The following is a 13,067-nucleotide window of genomic DNA, read 5'->3' as shown; positions in this document are numbered from 1 at the left end:
TGATCCTTTAAACTGGACTTGCACTGGACAGCCTGGAAAAATAGAGAACTGTTCCTTGCCAGTCTTTCAAATAGAGGACAGCAGGACAAACAGCTACTTTAGAGGAAGGGCTGCAGCTTGACTATACAGCATCAGCTTTGCATGGAGAAGATTCCAGGTTAAATTGTGGTGACTGATTTGTTTTCAACAGTTTTAATTATTGTATTTTTCAATTGCTGTAACTTGCTCTGGGACCTTTTGGTGAAGCAAGGGTAAGAAATTGAATGAATTATCATCATGCCTGGTATCTGCAGTTAGGGTTAGGAGATAAACCTGTCTGAAACCCTGGACAGCTGATGCCAGTCAGGGTAATGGACATGTATTGTTTACTTATTTATTTATTTATTTATTTATAGCTCACCTTTCCTTCAAGAAGCTCCAGGTGTATACATGGCTCTCCCACTCTCTAAAATATGCTCACAACAACTTTGTGATGTAGGTTTGGCTAAGAGTTGATGACTGGCCAGTGGTTACCCAGGGAGCTTCATATTGACAAGGTGGGAATTTCGTCTCCAAGGTCCTAGTCCTTTAACCCAGGCTTTCTCAACCTTGGGTCCCTGTATGTTCTTGAATGACAACTCCCATCATCCCTGGCCATACTGGCTGGGAATGATGGGAGCTGTAGTTCAACAACATAGGAATCCAAGTTTGAGAATAGCTGTGTCTAACCACTAAACTAGGGACCCGGGTGGCGCTGTGGTCAAAACCACTGAGCCTCTTGGGCTTGCCATTCGGAATCCCTGTGATGGGGTGAGCTCCTGTTGCTCGGTCCTAGCTCCTGCCAACCTAGCAGTTCAAAAGCACATCAAAGTGAAGGTAAACGGCGTTTCCGGGCACTGCTCTGGTTTCACCAGAAGCGGCTTAGTCATGCTGGCCACATGACCCGGAAAAACTGTCTGCGGACAAACGTCGGCTCCCTCAGCCAGTAAAACGAGATGAGCGCCGCAACCCCAGAGTCGTTCACGACTGGACTTAACTGTCAGGGGTCCTTTACCTTTTAACCACTAAACTAAGCTAAATGAGCCAATGGCTTGACTGACTCAATATAAGGATTTTTTCCTACATTCCTCTGTTCCTAGTTTCTTTCTTTCTCTATTTCCCTCTTTCTTAATGTTTGGAAGGGGACAATCTTCTGGACATGGTGATGCATTATGAATTTATTTATTTATAATAATGTTTATTAATTATTCAAATATTACATTTCAAATTAAATATATTTTATCATACCATTGGTTCATTAACTTCCCACACCTTCCAAGGTTCATTTAACTTATCCACCATTCCTGCACATTTAAATATATCCTTCTAATTTAATTTGCCTATCTTACATCAGTTCAAAATATTTATACTGTTTTATATTTATACTGTTTTATATAAATATTTTTATTTATATTCTGCATATTCTATTATCTTAAGTTGCCAATCTTCCTTACTAGGGACCTCTCTCACTTTCCAATTTTGGGCTAACAAATTCTGAGCCGCTGTTGTAGAATACATGAATTAAGTTCTTCTGACTCCTGGGAACAGCTGTCTGAACAATTCCTAACAGAATTGCCTCTGGTTGGGAGGGAGTTGTTTTAAACATTTTTTTCATCTCATTATATATCATTTCCCAATAAACTTTAACTTTTTTGCATGTCCACCACACGTAGGAGAAAGTTCCTTCTCCTTCTTTGCATTTCCAACATGTCCGATTCCACATAATACACCTTAGCCAATCTACTCAGTTAAATACCATCTATGGATAATTTTCATATAATTCTTTTTCAGTGTGTGGCATGCAGTAAATTTCAGATCATTCTTCCAAAGTTTCTCCCAGAGGTTTAAGTCTATATTATATCCTATATCTACTGCCCAGTGGGTCTTTGACACTTTAACCAGCTCATCTTTTGTTTCCCATTACAATAATAGTTGTTAAAGCTATGGTTTTCCCAGTAGTGATGTATGGAAGTGAGAGCTGGACCATAAAGAAGGCTGATCACCAAAGAATTGATGCTTTTGAATTGTGGTGCTGGAGGAGACTCTTGAGAGTCCCATGGACTGCAAGAAGATCAAACCTATCCATTCTTAAGGAAATCAGCCCTGAGTGCTCACTGGAAGGACAGATCCTGAAGCTGAGGCTCCAGTACTTTGGCCACCTCATGAGAAGAGAAGACTCCCTGGAAATGACCCTGATGTTGGGAAAGATGGAGGGCACAAGGAGAAGGCGACAACAGAGGACGAGATGGTTGGACAGTGTTCTCAAAGCTACCAGCATGAGTTTGGCCAAACTGCGGGAGGCAGTGGAAGACAGGAGTCCCTGGCGTGCTCTGGTCCATGGGGTCACGAAGAGTCGGACACGACTAAACAACAACAACATTTTAGACAATAATTTTTCCATGTTCATCAATAGCTCTTTTTCAGATTGAGGAGCTTTGGTCCAAAAAACATTTTTTTCTTATCTAATTTAAACATATCATGTAATTGGTGATACTGTAGCCAGTCAGTAACTTGGCTCCTTACTTCTTCCAGTGGTTTCAATCTGGGTTGGCTAAAGGGTCCAGGATACTCCATTCAACTTCCCCTTGGTTTTTTTCCCCCCACCAACGTGTGCATGCCTCAGCATTATCTGCCACCGAGCATACTCACACCTCTTTGTGCTGTTTGGGGGTTTCTCTACCCCCAACCCCAGATAATTTTTTTATACTTCTGCAAATTTGAGGGTCTCCCCCCCCCCCAGCCTGTTCTTGTAATTGGTGGTTATGTTTTGGCTGCAAATGGACTCACACTTGGGATAACTGAGTTCATTATATTAGCATATCATGATTAAAAGATATCAGATTATACTGTATATGGAAAATCCCACACCCATCCCACTCAGCCATTCCTCCCTGCTGTTCGCAGGAATGATCACCACCACCACCACCATATACATTTATTACCCGCCCTTCACCAGCTTGTCCCAGGACGGGTTACAACAACTTTTTAAAATATCAAAAGTTAGATATCAAAATTGAAAGGGGAAAAAACCACCCGTTAAAACAGATTAGAAGGGTACGTTAAATCTGCCTCTCCCTTTCAGAGCAACGCCTCGCTTTGCCCTCAAGATGGCGCTCTGTGACACCCCTCACCCCCCCGTCCCCCCTCCCGCTTCTGCCTTCTGAGGGCGAGTGCCTGGAGACTCAGAGGCGAGAGCGGCGGCGAGCCCAGCCAATCGGACGCTTCCTCCTGGGCCGCGAGGCCAATGAGGGCGCCGGAGTGGCGCGGCGGGGGCGGGCCGAGCGAGGCCGTGCCCAGGTTAGGCTGAGGTGGAGGCATCGCTCCCTTCCAGCCGAGAGCGAGCGAGCAAGGGAGGGAGCGAGCAGCCTCCGCCGCCGCCGCCGCCGCCGCTGCCGCAGCTCCATCCTCGCTCGGGAGCGCGGATGGTGAGAGGGGCGGCTCGCCAGCCCCGCACCGGCCCGGCCTCCAGGTAAGCGACGCGTGGGAGGGGCCGAAGGTGGAGCGGGTGTGGGGTTGGTTGTGGGAAGCGTCCCTTCCAGCGAGGTTGTTTTTTTTTGGCGTGTGTAAGATGGGGGCGATGGTGAGGGGCAGTGGGATTTCTGGTGCATTGGGGGCGTCTAGGTCGTGTGGACGTGGTGGGGCTGAGGAGGGGAAAGGGTGGTGCGGGGCGTTTTTTGGGGGAAAGGGCTTCCCGATGCCTTGAGGGTCTGCTGGGAGCTTGTGGGGCGCAGGGCATGTGGAAGTTGGGGGGCTGAGAAAGGGAGATGGCGAGGGGTCCGAGGCATGAGAGGGGTGAGCATGGATGGACTGGGAGTCGTCTGGGCAGGGACTGGGGCGCCGGAGTTGGGCATGAGGAGGCTGGAGGAGAGAGTGGGCATGGGGAGGGGTATTGTGGGTATGGGGAGGGCTTTGGGGGTATGGAAGGGTCATCTGATTTGAGGGGTGTTGCCTAGTGGGAGGGGGCTAGATACGTGATCATGGGCTGTGGACTATGTTAGGGGATTGTATGCTAACATGGGGGGCATGGGGAGGGGTCCAGGGTTACCGAAAGGAAGCTTGGGGGTCTATAGAGTGAATGGCAATTGAAGGCTGAGCTGGGGGGGTTGGGGCAAAAGGGGTATAGTGAGTTTTGGGGTATGAGATGCGTGAGGGGAGAAGGGCTATTGGATGGATTGACGGTTGTCTCGGGATGTGTGAATCAGGGGTTGAGTTGGTTTGCAGGCTGTGCTGAGGGTTTATATGCTGAAGTATGGAGGGGCTTGGCTTAGGCATGAACAGGGGTAGAGGAGTGAAGGATAGGGGCAATGAGAGAGGCCTTCACCTTGAGGGGCTGAGTTGTGGGGTGTCTGGAAAAATGTGGGTTGAGATGCATGATTTGGGGGAGCATGACTTGGGGTGGTGAGGTTCCTTTGAGGGGGGTTGTGTGCGAGTTAGAAGTAAAAGAGTGTGGTAGGTTGATGATTGCATTCCACTTTTTCCTATGGACCCAGGCATAACAGGAACATTGCCCCAAAAGGGTGGCTTATGAGAGAATATGGCCCTCACATTTGGAGTCTGTCTGCAGAATTAAAAAGGGTTTGGGGTATGAAGGGATGTTGGTAGAGAAGTGATGGGTTGGAGCCTAGGGAGAATTGGGGGTTGAGGAGCCAGGGGTAGGAAGTGGGAGAACGCACCAGAAGGGTTAGAGTTGTTTTATGGGGTTGGGGTATAAAGGGGTGAGTAGAGACCGAGTTGAAAGGGAAGTACATTTTTAAGGGGTTGAGGCTGCCTTGGAGGTTTGTTTGGGTTGTGTAATATTGGGAATTAGAGAAGCATGAGGGTGCTGGGAAGAGTTAGGGGGTTGGGGTAGAAAGGTGTGGGGGAGTGGGGCAATGTGGTTAGTTCAGAGATTTGTGGTATGAGAACTCTGGATATGGGGGAGTGGGGTTGGAAGTTGGGGGCAGAGGTGTTTGAGGTGTTGGAATAACTGTACTGTGAGGGATTTGGATTGAGAGTTTAATGTTTGGGGTGCTGCTTGTAGGTGCACTGTATGTGACAGGTGGAATTTATGTAATGAATTATCCTGAATTTGGGGTGCAGAGGATATAGACAGTTTGCTTTGTAGGATGTTGTGGGAACAGGAGGCTTGGGATGGGACCATTGAAGATACAGGCTGCATGTGGATGCTGGTGGTTTGGTAAGGTGATGGTCAAGAGAATGATTTGGGTCATAGGTATGGTTGGTGGGCTGTCGTTGGCCTTGAATAGGTGTAGGATGGGTGCCAAGCTGTGGAGGATACTGCTTTAGGTGTCAGTCTCATTGGCCAAGGAACAGCTCATCTTTGGGACAAAGGTGTGTGACATATATTGAGTGGAGGGATATTGTTGCATTGGGTGCAGGGTGAAGTGACCTATGAATTGGTATTGGCACTGATGGGTAAAGAGCTTTGAGTCCTCAAGAAGGGGTGGCATGACTGTTACCCAGTGCCACCTGGAGCAAAGTCACTACAAAATAGGAGCAATGTTCTTGTGAACATTGCTAGGAAAGGTGTAAGTGATCCGTTCTTTGCTTCTGTGTGTATAGGGAAGAAAAGACTCCAAATAAGGGTGACACCTGTCTCATGTGGGAGTCGTAAGATCTCCTAAGGAGAGAAGCCTTTTGCTTTGCACCCATTGATCCCCATTGCTCTCCAGTGCTTAAGATGTCTTTGAATGTAATGTTCTGTCAAACGCAGGCAAGTATGTAAGCTGTGATTGTGGAGGTGGCTGTTGATGTGTGCTCGTCTTGGGTGGAGTGGGGTTGTCGTCCTGTCCTTGTTTGTCCCCGCAGCCCTCTGTCACTGCCTTCTCTCTCTCCCTGCCCCCGCTCCAGAACCACAGGCCTGGCAGAGAAGCCCCATCGCAGACGCAAAAGCAGGTAAGAGGATGGGCATCTCTTTCCTCCAGACCCTTCCCCAATTTAGTGCCGACAGATTCAGTAGCCTCTATTGATCTTGCTTTCCCTGTTACTGTAGTAGTGCCTTTGTATGTCTGTGTGTGTGTGTGTGTGTGTGTGTGTGTGTGTGTGTGTGGTGGGGGAGGGGCACCGAAAATATGTTTGGGATTGGTTTGAAAAATTGAACTGATAGGTGAACAGATTCTGTTTATTTTCCTGTTGCCGTTGCCCTGGAGAAGATAAAGATGGAACTGCACCCCTTGACTGGCTCTTAATTCTAAACGGGGTTGTAACTGCAGAGAGAGATTTTACTTAGTGCTAGTTACAGGAAGGTAATTAATTGCCTCACCCCTCAAATCTTGAGGAGGAATCTCTTAAGAGGGAACAATCCATCTTCTTGGATGTATGCTTCCCCCCCCCCAAAAAAAAGAAAACACTCAAGGGAGTGTGTTTCTCAGTGTTTATATACACTCATTTCTGCATCTCTCTTTGACTTAGAAGAGCCTTGTCTGGAAATGTACACTGCAGTCATATTGGCTGCACTTCCTGTTGGCTTCCCATTCTTCAGTCTAGGGTTTTAATTTCTGTACCAAAGCATCACTCCCTGGTGTGTAGCAATGGGCTTATTCCACAGGTTTTATCTGCCCCCCCCCTTAAAATACGTGTTGTAAACAGCCTCTGGCATGTAAGACACTTGAGTGTTCTGGAGTCTCCCTCCCCCACTCCCCTTACCTACTGCTGGAAAAAACATACCTTCCACCCCAGTTACTGAAATGACATCAGCTCCTTGCATGCATGCATGTGAATCAACACTTCCTATGTGAGCTCTCTGCTGAGCGCTGGTCTGCTGGCTGGCTGCACTCACAGACTTGCTCTTTTTGTTGGTGTCTGGATTGCTTTGCAAAAGAAGAAGAAGAGAGGCAGCTGTGGGCAATGGCTGAAAAATATTACCTGAAAAAAATGGTGTGTGATGCATGCTGTTGTGAACTGTGGTAGGAAAGTCTGTTGGGCAGCGTATGCTGTGGAAAGGCTTGAGAAGTTTGCAACCCCCCTCCCCCCTAGTCTCTGCTATTTGTCAGGAGACCTTGCCTTGCATTCCTGGAGTGCTCTGCCGTAGCTGAAGAGCTTTAGGTAGCAGGTTTGTGTTCCCTCCCACCCCACTGCCATTTGAGCAGGATGCTCTCTCTGTGTATCCACAAAGGTGTAGAAAGCAAAGGGAATCCCGAAGGGTTTGCAGGTGAGTTTGTGTGTGTGTGTGTGAGAGAGGGGGGGGCACACACTGTGACTCCTCTGGAGGAGGAGGCAGCAATGGGGTGGGGGGAAATGCAGTAGATGCTTTTTGAAGGTTTTATTATTAAGCAGATGTTTTGCATGGATTCCTAGCTGCCACTCTCCTTCTCTGGCTCCTTCACCCACCTCTGCTTGATGGCATTATTGATTCTACAAGTGGCTCGGGTTTCTGCATCTTATTTTCTTTCAAGTTTTTGCTGTGTAATGTTACTAGCAGTTTTCCAGCACTGTCAGGTTGAAAATTCTCTTTGGGCAAAATTGTTAAGATTATGACTATTGGGAGCTGTGCTGTGCTGGTGCCCCAAGAACTGAGCTGAACCTCCTGTAGTTTTGCAGGTGCAATTTATAGTTTTGAGGTTTGGGCCCATTTACATGTGGCCCAAGCAGAACTCCAAGAGGCCACCTTGTGAATTCTGTTTCGAAAAAACAGATTGCCCAGTGAATTACATGGGAATGCAGGCAGGTCTGTGTTCTGGAGTTTTCCTAAGACACTAGGCTCTGTTTTTCTGTACCTGGTCAGGTTTCCCGTTCTGAAATTTGTATATTGCCTGATGTGCAACTAATTGAGTTTTTGTACAGCCTAATATCATAATCCTAAACCTCTGGCCATGTAGCTCACCCGCAGTGCATTATAGTATGTTGGTGGTATGGAAAATCTCAATGGTAGAGCAATAGTTATAGAACTGTAGAGTTGGAAGGGACCCGAAGGGTCATCTAGTCCAACCCCCTGCATTGCAGGAATCTCAACTAAAGCATTCCTGACAGATGGCCATACAACCTCTGCTTAAAAACCTCTAAGGAAGGAGAGTCCACCATTTCCCGAGGGAGTCTGTTCCATTGTCAGTCAGCTTTTACTGTCAGAAAGTTCTTCCTGATATTTAATCGTAATCTTTTTTCTTGTAACTTCTTGAAGCCATTGATTTATGTCCTACCCTCTGGTGCTGGATAAAACAAGCTTGTTCCCCCTTCCATGTGACAGCCCTTAAGATATTTGAAGAGGGTTATCATATCTCCCCTCAGTCTCCTTTTATTCAGGCTAAACTTACCAATTCTTTCAACCATTCCTCATAAGGCTTTGTTTCCAGACCCTTGATCTTCTGGTTGGGCTGACCAAAGCAGAATAGAGTGGTACTATCACTTGATCTGGACACTATACTTCTGTTGATGCAGTCTAGAATAGCATTAGTATTTTTTGCTGCTGCATTACACTGTTGACTTAAGCTTGTGGTCCATTAAGACCCTAGATCTGATTCACATGTAGTACTAGTAAGCCAGCAGTGTTAGAAACTGAGGTAGAAAAGCTAGGAGCCAAATGGCTCCTGGAACCTGGGTTACAGGGGTAAAAGCAGAATGGCTAGTCACCCCCCCCCCCCATTGCAGCAGCACTTTATATTTATTTTTTTTGAAACACATGAACCAATACACAATTCATATCAGTGACAGGTTGTTAATAACACATTTTTAATAGCAGTTCTTAATTTGACACCACAAACATAAATGGGGCTCAGCCTCAGCAATAGTGGCTAACCGTAAGTATTTATAAATACTTGTGTGTGAGAGAGAGAGAGAGCAAGAGAGCGCGCTCAATATGTGTCGCAGCTTCAGCAAGTACTGCAGTCACAGTTAAATATGCCTGTTATAACCAAACTTCTTAGAAGAACAGGCCTAACAGCACAATCCTAACCATTTCTACACTGAAATAGATCTTCCTGAAATAGATCCAAGCAAATGGGATTGGGATTCATTATTTTTGAGCAGTAGTCTCCATTCACAAGATAACTTTTTTTTTTAACTTTTTTTTTGCAGGACTGCCTGTATACCTGAGCCTTCAAAATTCTGTTACATGAAAGGTTCTGGGTACCTGGGATGCCACATTTACTGTGGCAAACTAACTGTGTAAACGTTAGTGCATTTTGCAGGCCTTCCTTTTAATATCCAGAATCTGAGAATCTCTTAAAACATTAAAAGATTAATGTAAGCACCTTCCTCCCCCTCTCCCTTGATGGGTACCCATGTCCTCTCAAGAGTGTTTTCTTGTCCCAGCCAATGGGACAACGAGATGTCAGACTTACTAAGTGGGTTTAAATGTGTTAAGTTTTAAAATGCCATAATATTTCTACTAAATATTGGGGGAAGAAAGGAGGTCCCAAACCTCTCCCAAGGAGCCTTCCAGCACCTCATTATGTAAACAAGAAAGAAATGTCCACAAACAAACAAACAAAGTAAACTTATTGTCAAATAAAGTAAGCTGAAACCTGGTGTCTCATTAACAGTGGAACAAAAGCAAAAAGAGACAGAGGGAGCAGTGGGGGGGTGGGCTGTATGGGAGTTTGCTTTGTCTCCTGCTTAGGATTTAAATCTCTCCTCCTGCTCCCTACCCCCAAGAGAGCTTTGCAGGTTGTTTGTTTACTTATGCAAACAGTGCCACATTGGAGACTCTTTAGCACATCAAAAATCTTCAGGGGAGTAGCATGGAAAAGCTCAGTTGCTCTCCTGCAGGGGAGATTTATTTCACTGGCAAACAAGGTGACAGCAAATCTCAATTTGGTTGCTAGATGGCTCTCTATGACTATGACTGGCGACTAGTTAATTTCGAACAGTGTAAGCCAGGTGTCCCCATTGTATATTTGTGCATCTGGTTCTTCCTGCTTAAGTATAGAACCTTACATTTGTCTCTAATGAAATTTATTTTGTTACTTTGGGCCTAGTTCTCCAATCTGTTAAAACCATTTTGAATCTTGATTCTGTCTTCTGGGGCACTACCCCTCCCAGTTTGTTGTCATTTGATGAGCACCACCTCAATTCCAAGTCATTTATAAAGATGTTGAACAACAGTGGCGCCTAAAGGTGTATAATGAAGGCGCCAGGCGAACTTCGCTTGGGAGAGCATTCCACAGATGGGGAACCACTGCAGAGAAGGCACCTTGTCTACCTCCTCAAGCCTTACCAGCTAAAACTAATCCAACACAACAGGACTAGATTGTGCTCCAGACAAAAGGCCCTGTACAACTTGGAAAAGCTCTGCCAGATGACATAATGAGGATGCAATGGAGGCAGCAATATATGCCTTCTTTGCTGCCTTCCCTGCCACTAGGTAGGCTGTGACACCCCGCTTGACACTTTTTTCAGGATGACGAGGAACCATTAGGGAGCACTCATTGGATTTGGTCAGACAACTAGCTACAAATCCACCTAACAGTTACCTTGTCTAACCCCCATTTTACCAGCTTCCTTGCGAGAATATATGGGACTCTTTGTAAAAAGCCTTAATAAAGTCAAGATACATACACTGTGTCCACAGAATTCCCCTGATCCACCAAGCCTGTAACTCCCATCAAAAAAGAAAAAGAAGAAAAGAGAGTTTTGTGTGGTACAGTGGTGCTTCGCTAGACGAAAAGAATTCGTTCCACGATTCTCTTCGTCTAGCGGTTTTTTCGTCTTGCGAAGCAAGCCCATTGACAGCTTAGCGGATTAGCGCTACAGCGGTCTAGTGGCTTTCAGTGATCAGCTGTTAAGCGGCTTATCAGCGGAACAGCTGATAAGCGGCTTAGCGGCTTAAGAAAAGGGCAGAAAAAGCGGAAAAAACCCACGGGGGGGGGGACGCAATATTTTTTCGTCTTGCGAAGCAACCCCATAGGGAAATTCGTTTTGCGAAGCACCTCCAAAACAGAAAACCCTTTCGTCTAGCGGGTTTTTCGTCTTGCGAGGCGTTTGTCTTGCGGGGCACCACTGTATGACTTGTTTTTGAGAAACCAATGCTGAATTTTTGTAATCACAGCATCCTTTTCTAAGAGCTCACAGACCAACGCTTGAATCATCTGTTCTAGGACCTTTCCTGGTATCAATGTCAATCTCATGGTTGGTAGTTACCTGAGTCTTCTTTTCTCTCCTTTTTGAAGATGGGGACAATATTTGCCTGCCTCCAGGAACAGGAACCTTCCCTGTTCTCCAGAAATTCTCAAAGATTATAAACAGAGGCTCTGATATTACATCTGCAAGCTCCTTTAGTACCCTTAGGTGCAGATCATCAGGTCCTAGAGATTTGAATTCTTTGAAAGTAGCTGGGTGTTCCCTTACCACCTCTTTTTCTTGCTTGGGCTGCAGCTTCCTTTTTATATCATTTATTCTGTTATCACCAGGTTGGGCACTGCTTTCCTTTTGGGTGAAGACAGAGGCAAAGTAGGTATTGAGCAGTTCCACCCTCACTCTGTCACCCAATAGCGTTTCTCCATCTTCCCACACAGAGGATCTACTACTTGCTTGCTCTTCCTCTTGCTTTGAATATAGCCAAAGAAACTTAGTTATTTTTAATCTGTCTTGCAAGCTTCAGTTCATTCTGAGTTTGGGCCTGCCTGACCTTCCTGCAGCTGTTGGCTACTTCTGTATATTCTTCCTTTGTGATTTCTTCTTTCTTCCATTTCTTAAATCTCAGCTCATCTTTAAGCTCCTTATGCAGCCACACTGGTTTCTTTAGATGTCTCCCACTTTCCTTTTTTGTTGTAATTGTCTGCATTTGGGCCTTCAATATTTCATCCATAAGAAAATCCCATCCATCTTGGATTCCCTATTCATTGAGTATTTCTGACTATGGGATTTCACTCAGTGGCTCCTTAAGCCTTTTGAAATTGACCTTCCTAAAGTCCAGAGTTCATGTCTGACTACACTCAGTTTTTCCTTGCCTCTGTATCATGAAACCCAGGAGGACATGATCACTTCCTCCCAAGTTTCTTGAGTACTTCCACTTCATCAATCAGTTCCTCTCCATTGGTGAGGACCAGGTCCAAGATAGATGAACCCCTTGTTGGTACTTCCACCTTTAGGGAAATGAAATTGTCAGGCAATGAAGGAATTTGTTGGACCTTAGAGTCATATGTGATTCAGTTTTTAGATGTTGCAAGTATGTACTTTTAACATGTTTTGCAAAAATTAAACCTGGTTATTTTGAAATACTCTTGAATTTTTTAAAAAAGATTAAGAAATATATATTTTTACTTGTTCTGCTGAGTGTAGATTAGAATTCAGTCTAAGGTGTATACCAGGTGTGGGGAACCTTTGGCCCTCCAGATGTTGTTGACCTGTGGCTCAGGCAGGAAGCTGCCTTTACTGTATAATGTGTCAAACCGTAACTCCATCTAGTTCAGTATTGTCTACACTAACTGTCATTAGCTCTCCAGGGTGTCACACGGGGTTCTCTCCTAGCCATACCCTGAGATACCAGGAATTGAATCTATGATCTTCTGTGTGCAAATCATGTGCTCTGTTGCTGCATTTCATTTAAAAATAAATCAAAATTCTACTTCTCATGGTTCTGAATACAGAGGCTGAATTAAACAGGAACGCTGGAAGCTGCCCTTACACAGAGTCAGATCTTTGGTCTATCTAGCTCAGCAGTCTACACTGACTGGCAATGGCTCTCAAAAGATTTAAAACTGGGATTTCTCCAAGCTCTAACTGGATATGTCAGGATTGAACCTATTTCCTTTTGCATGACAAGCAGATGATCTATCACTAAGCTGCAAACTCTTCTTTAAACTGGCAGCCCTACAGCTTGTAAATCAACCTGTGGTTTAAAAAACACAACAACAACCATTCCCCATGCTTTCACAGAGAGGGGGTTAGCGGTGGTGTATTTTTCAAAACTTTGAGAAATTCCACATTTCAGTGATACATCGCTTTTGGGGTGTGTGGTATGTAATGCCTCAACGAGACCTGAGTTCGTGTATTCTGAAACAGTGAAACCTTCCTTGCTATTTGGCACCCCCCCTTTTTTTTTTAACAGAGCCCAAGTACTCACTCTGGGCAAACATTCAGCGAGTGAAATATACAGTACTATTGTCCTGGAAAAT

General features: G+C 45.4%; 1 protein-coding gene across 6 annotated transcripts in view; it reads left to right on the top strand.

Annotated features, from left to right (window-relative positions):
- Positions 1-3,260: 3,260 nt before the first annotated feature.
- Positions 3,261-13,067, top strand: part of SCAI (suppressor of cancer cell invasion) — a 90,296-nt gene continuing 80,489 nt past the window's right edge. The window contains exons 1-2 of one of the 6 annotated variants that reach the window (XR_014559936.1): positions 3,298-3,487; positions 5,869-5,913. Coding sequence is in view for 4 of the 6 variants with exons in the window: in XM_083721177.1 (XP_083577303.1) it covers positions 3,441-3,487; positions 5,869-5,913 (92 nt within the window). In the remaining 2 variants the exon portion in view is untranslated. Of the gene's footprint in view, positions 3,488-5,868; positions 5,914-13,067 lie in introns of all 6 variants that reach the window. The other 5 variants (XR_014559937.1, XM_083721177.1, XM_083721178.1 and 2 more) reach the window with 5 other exon arrangements.

The sequence above is a fragment of the Podarcis gaigeae genome, assembly GCF_964106915.1.
Source record: "Podarcis gaigeae genome assembly, chromosome: Z".
NCBI lineage: Eukaryota > Metazoa > Chordata > Lepidosauria > Squamata > Lacertidae > Podarcis > Podarcis gaigeae.
Note: the sequence above shows the minus strand (reverse complement) of the source record. Positions and strands in the feature narration are given on the sequence as shown.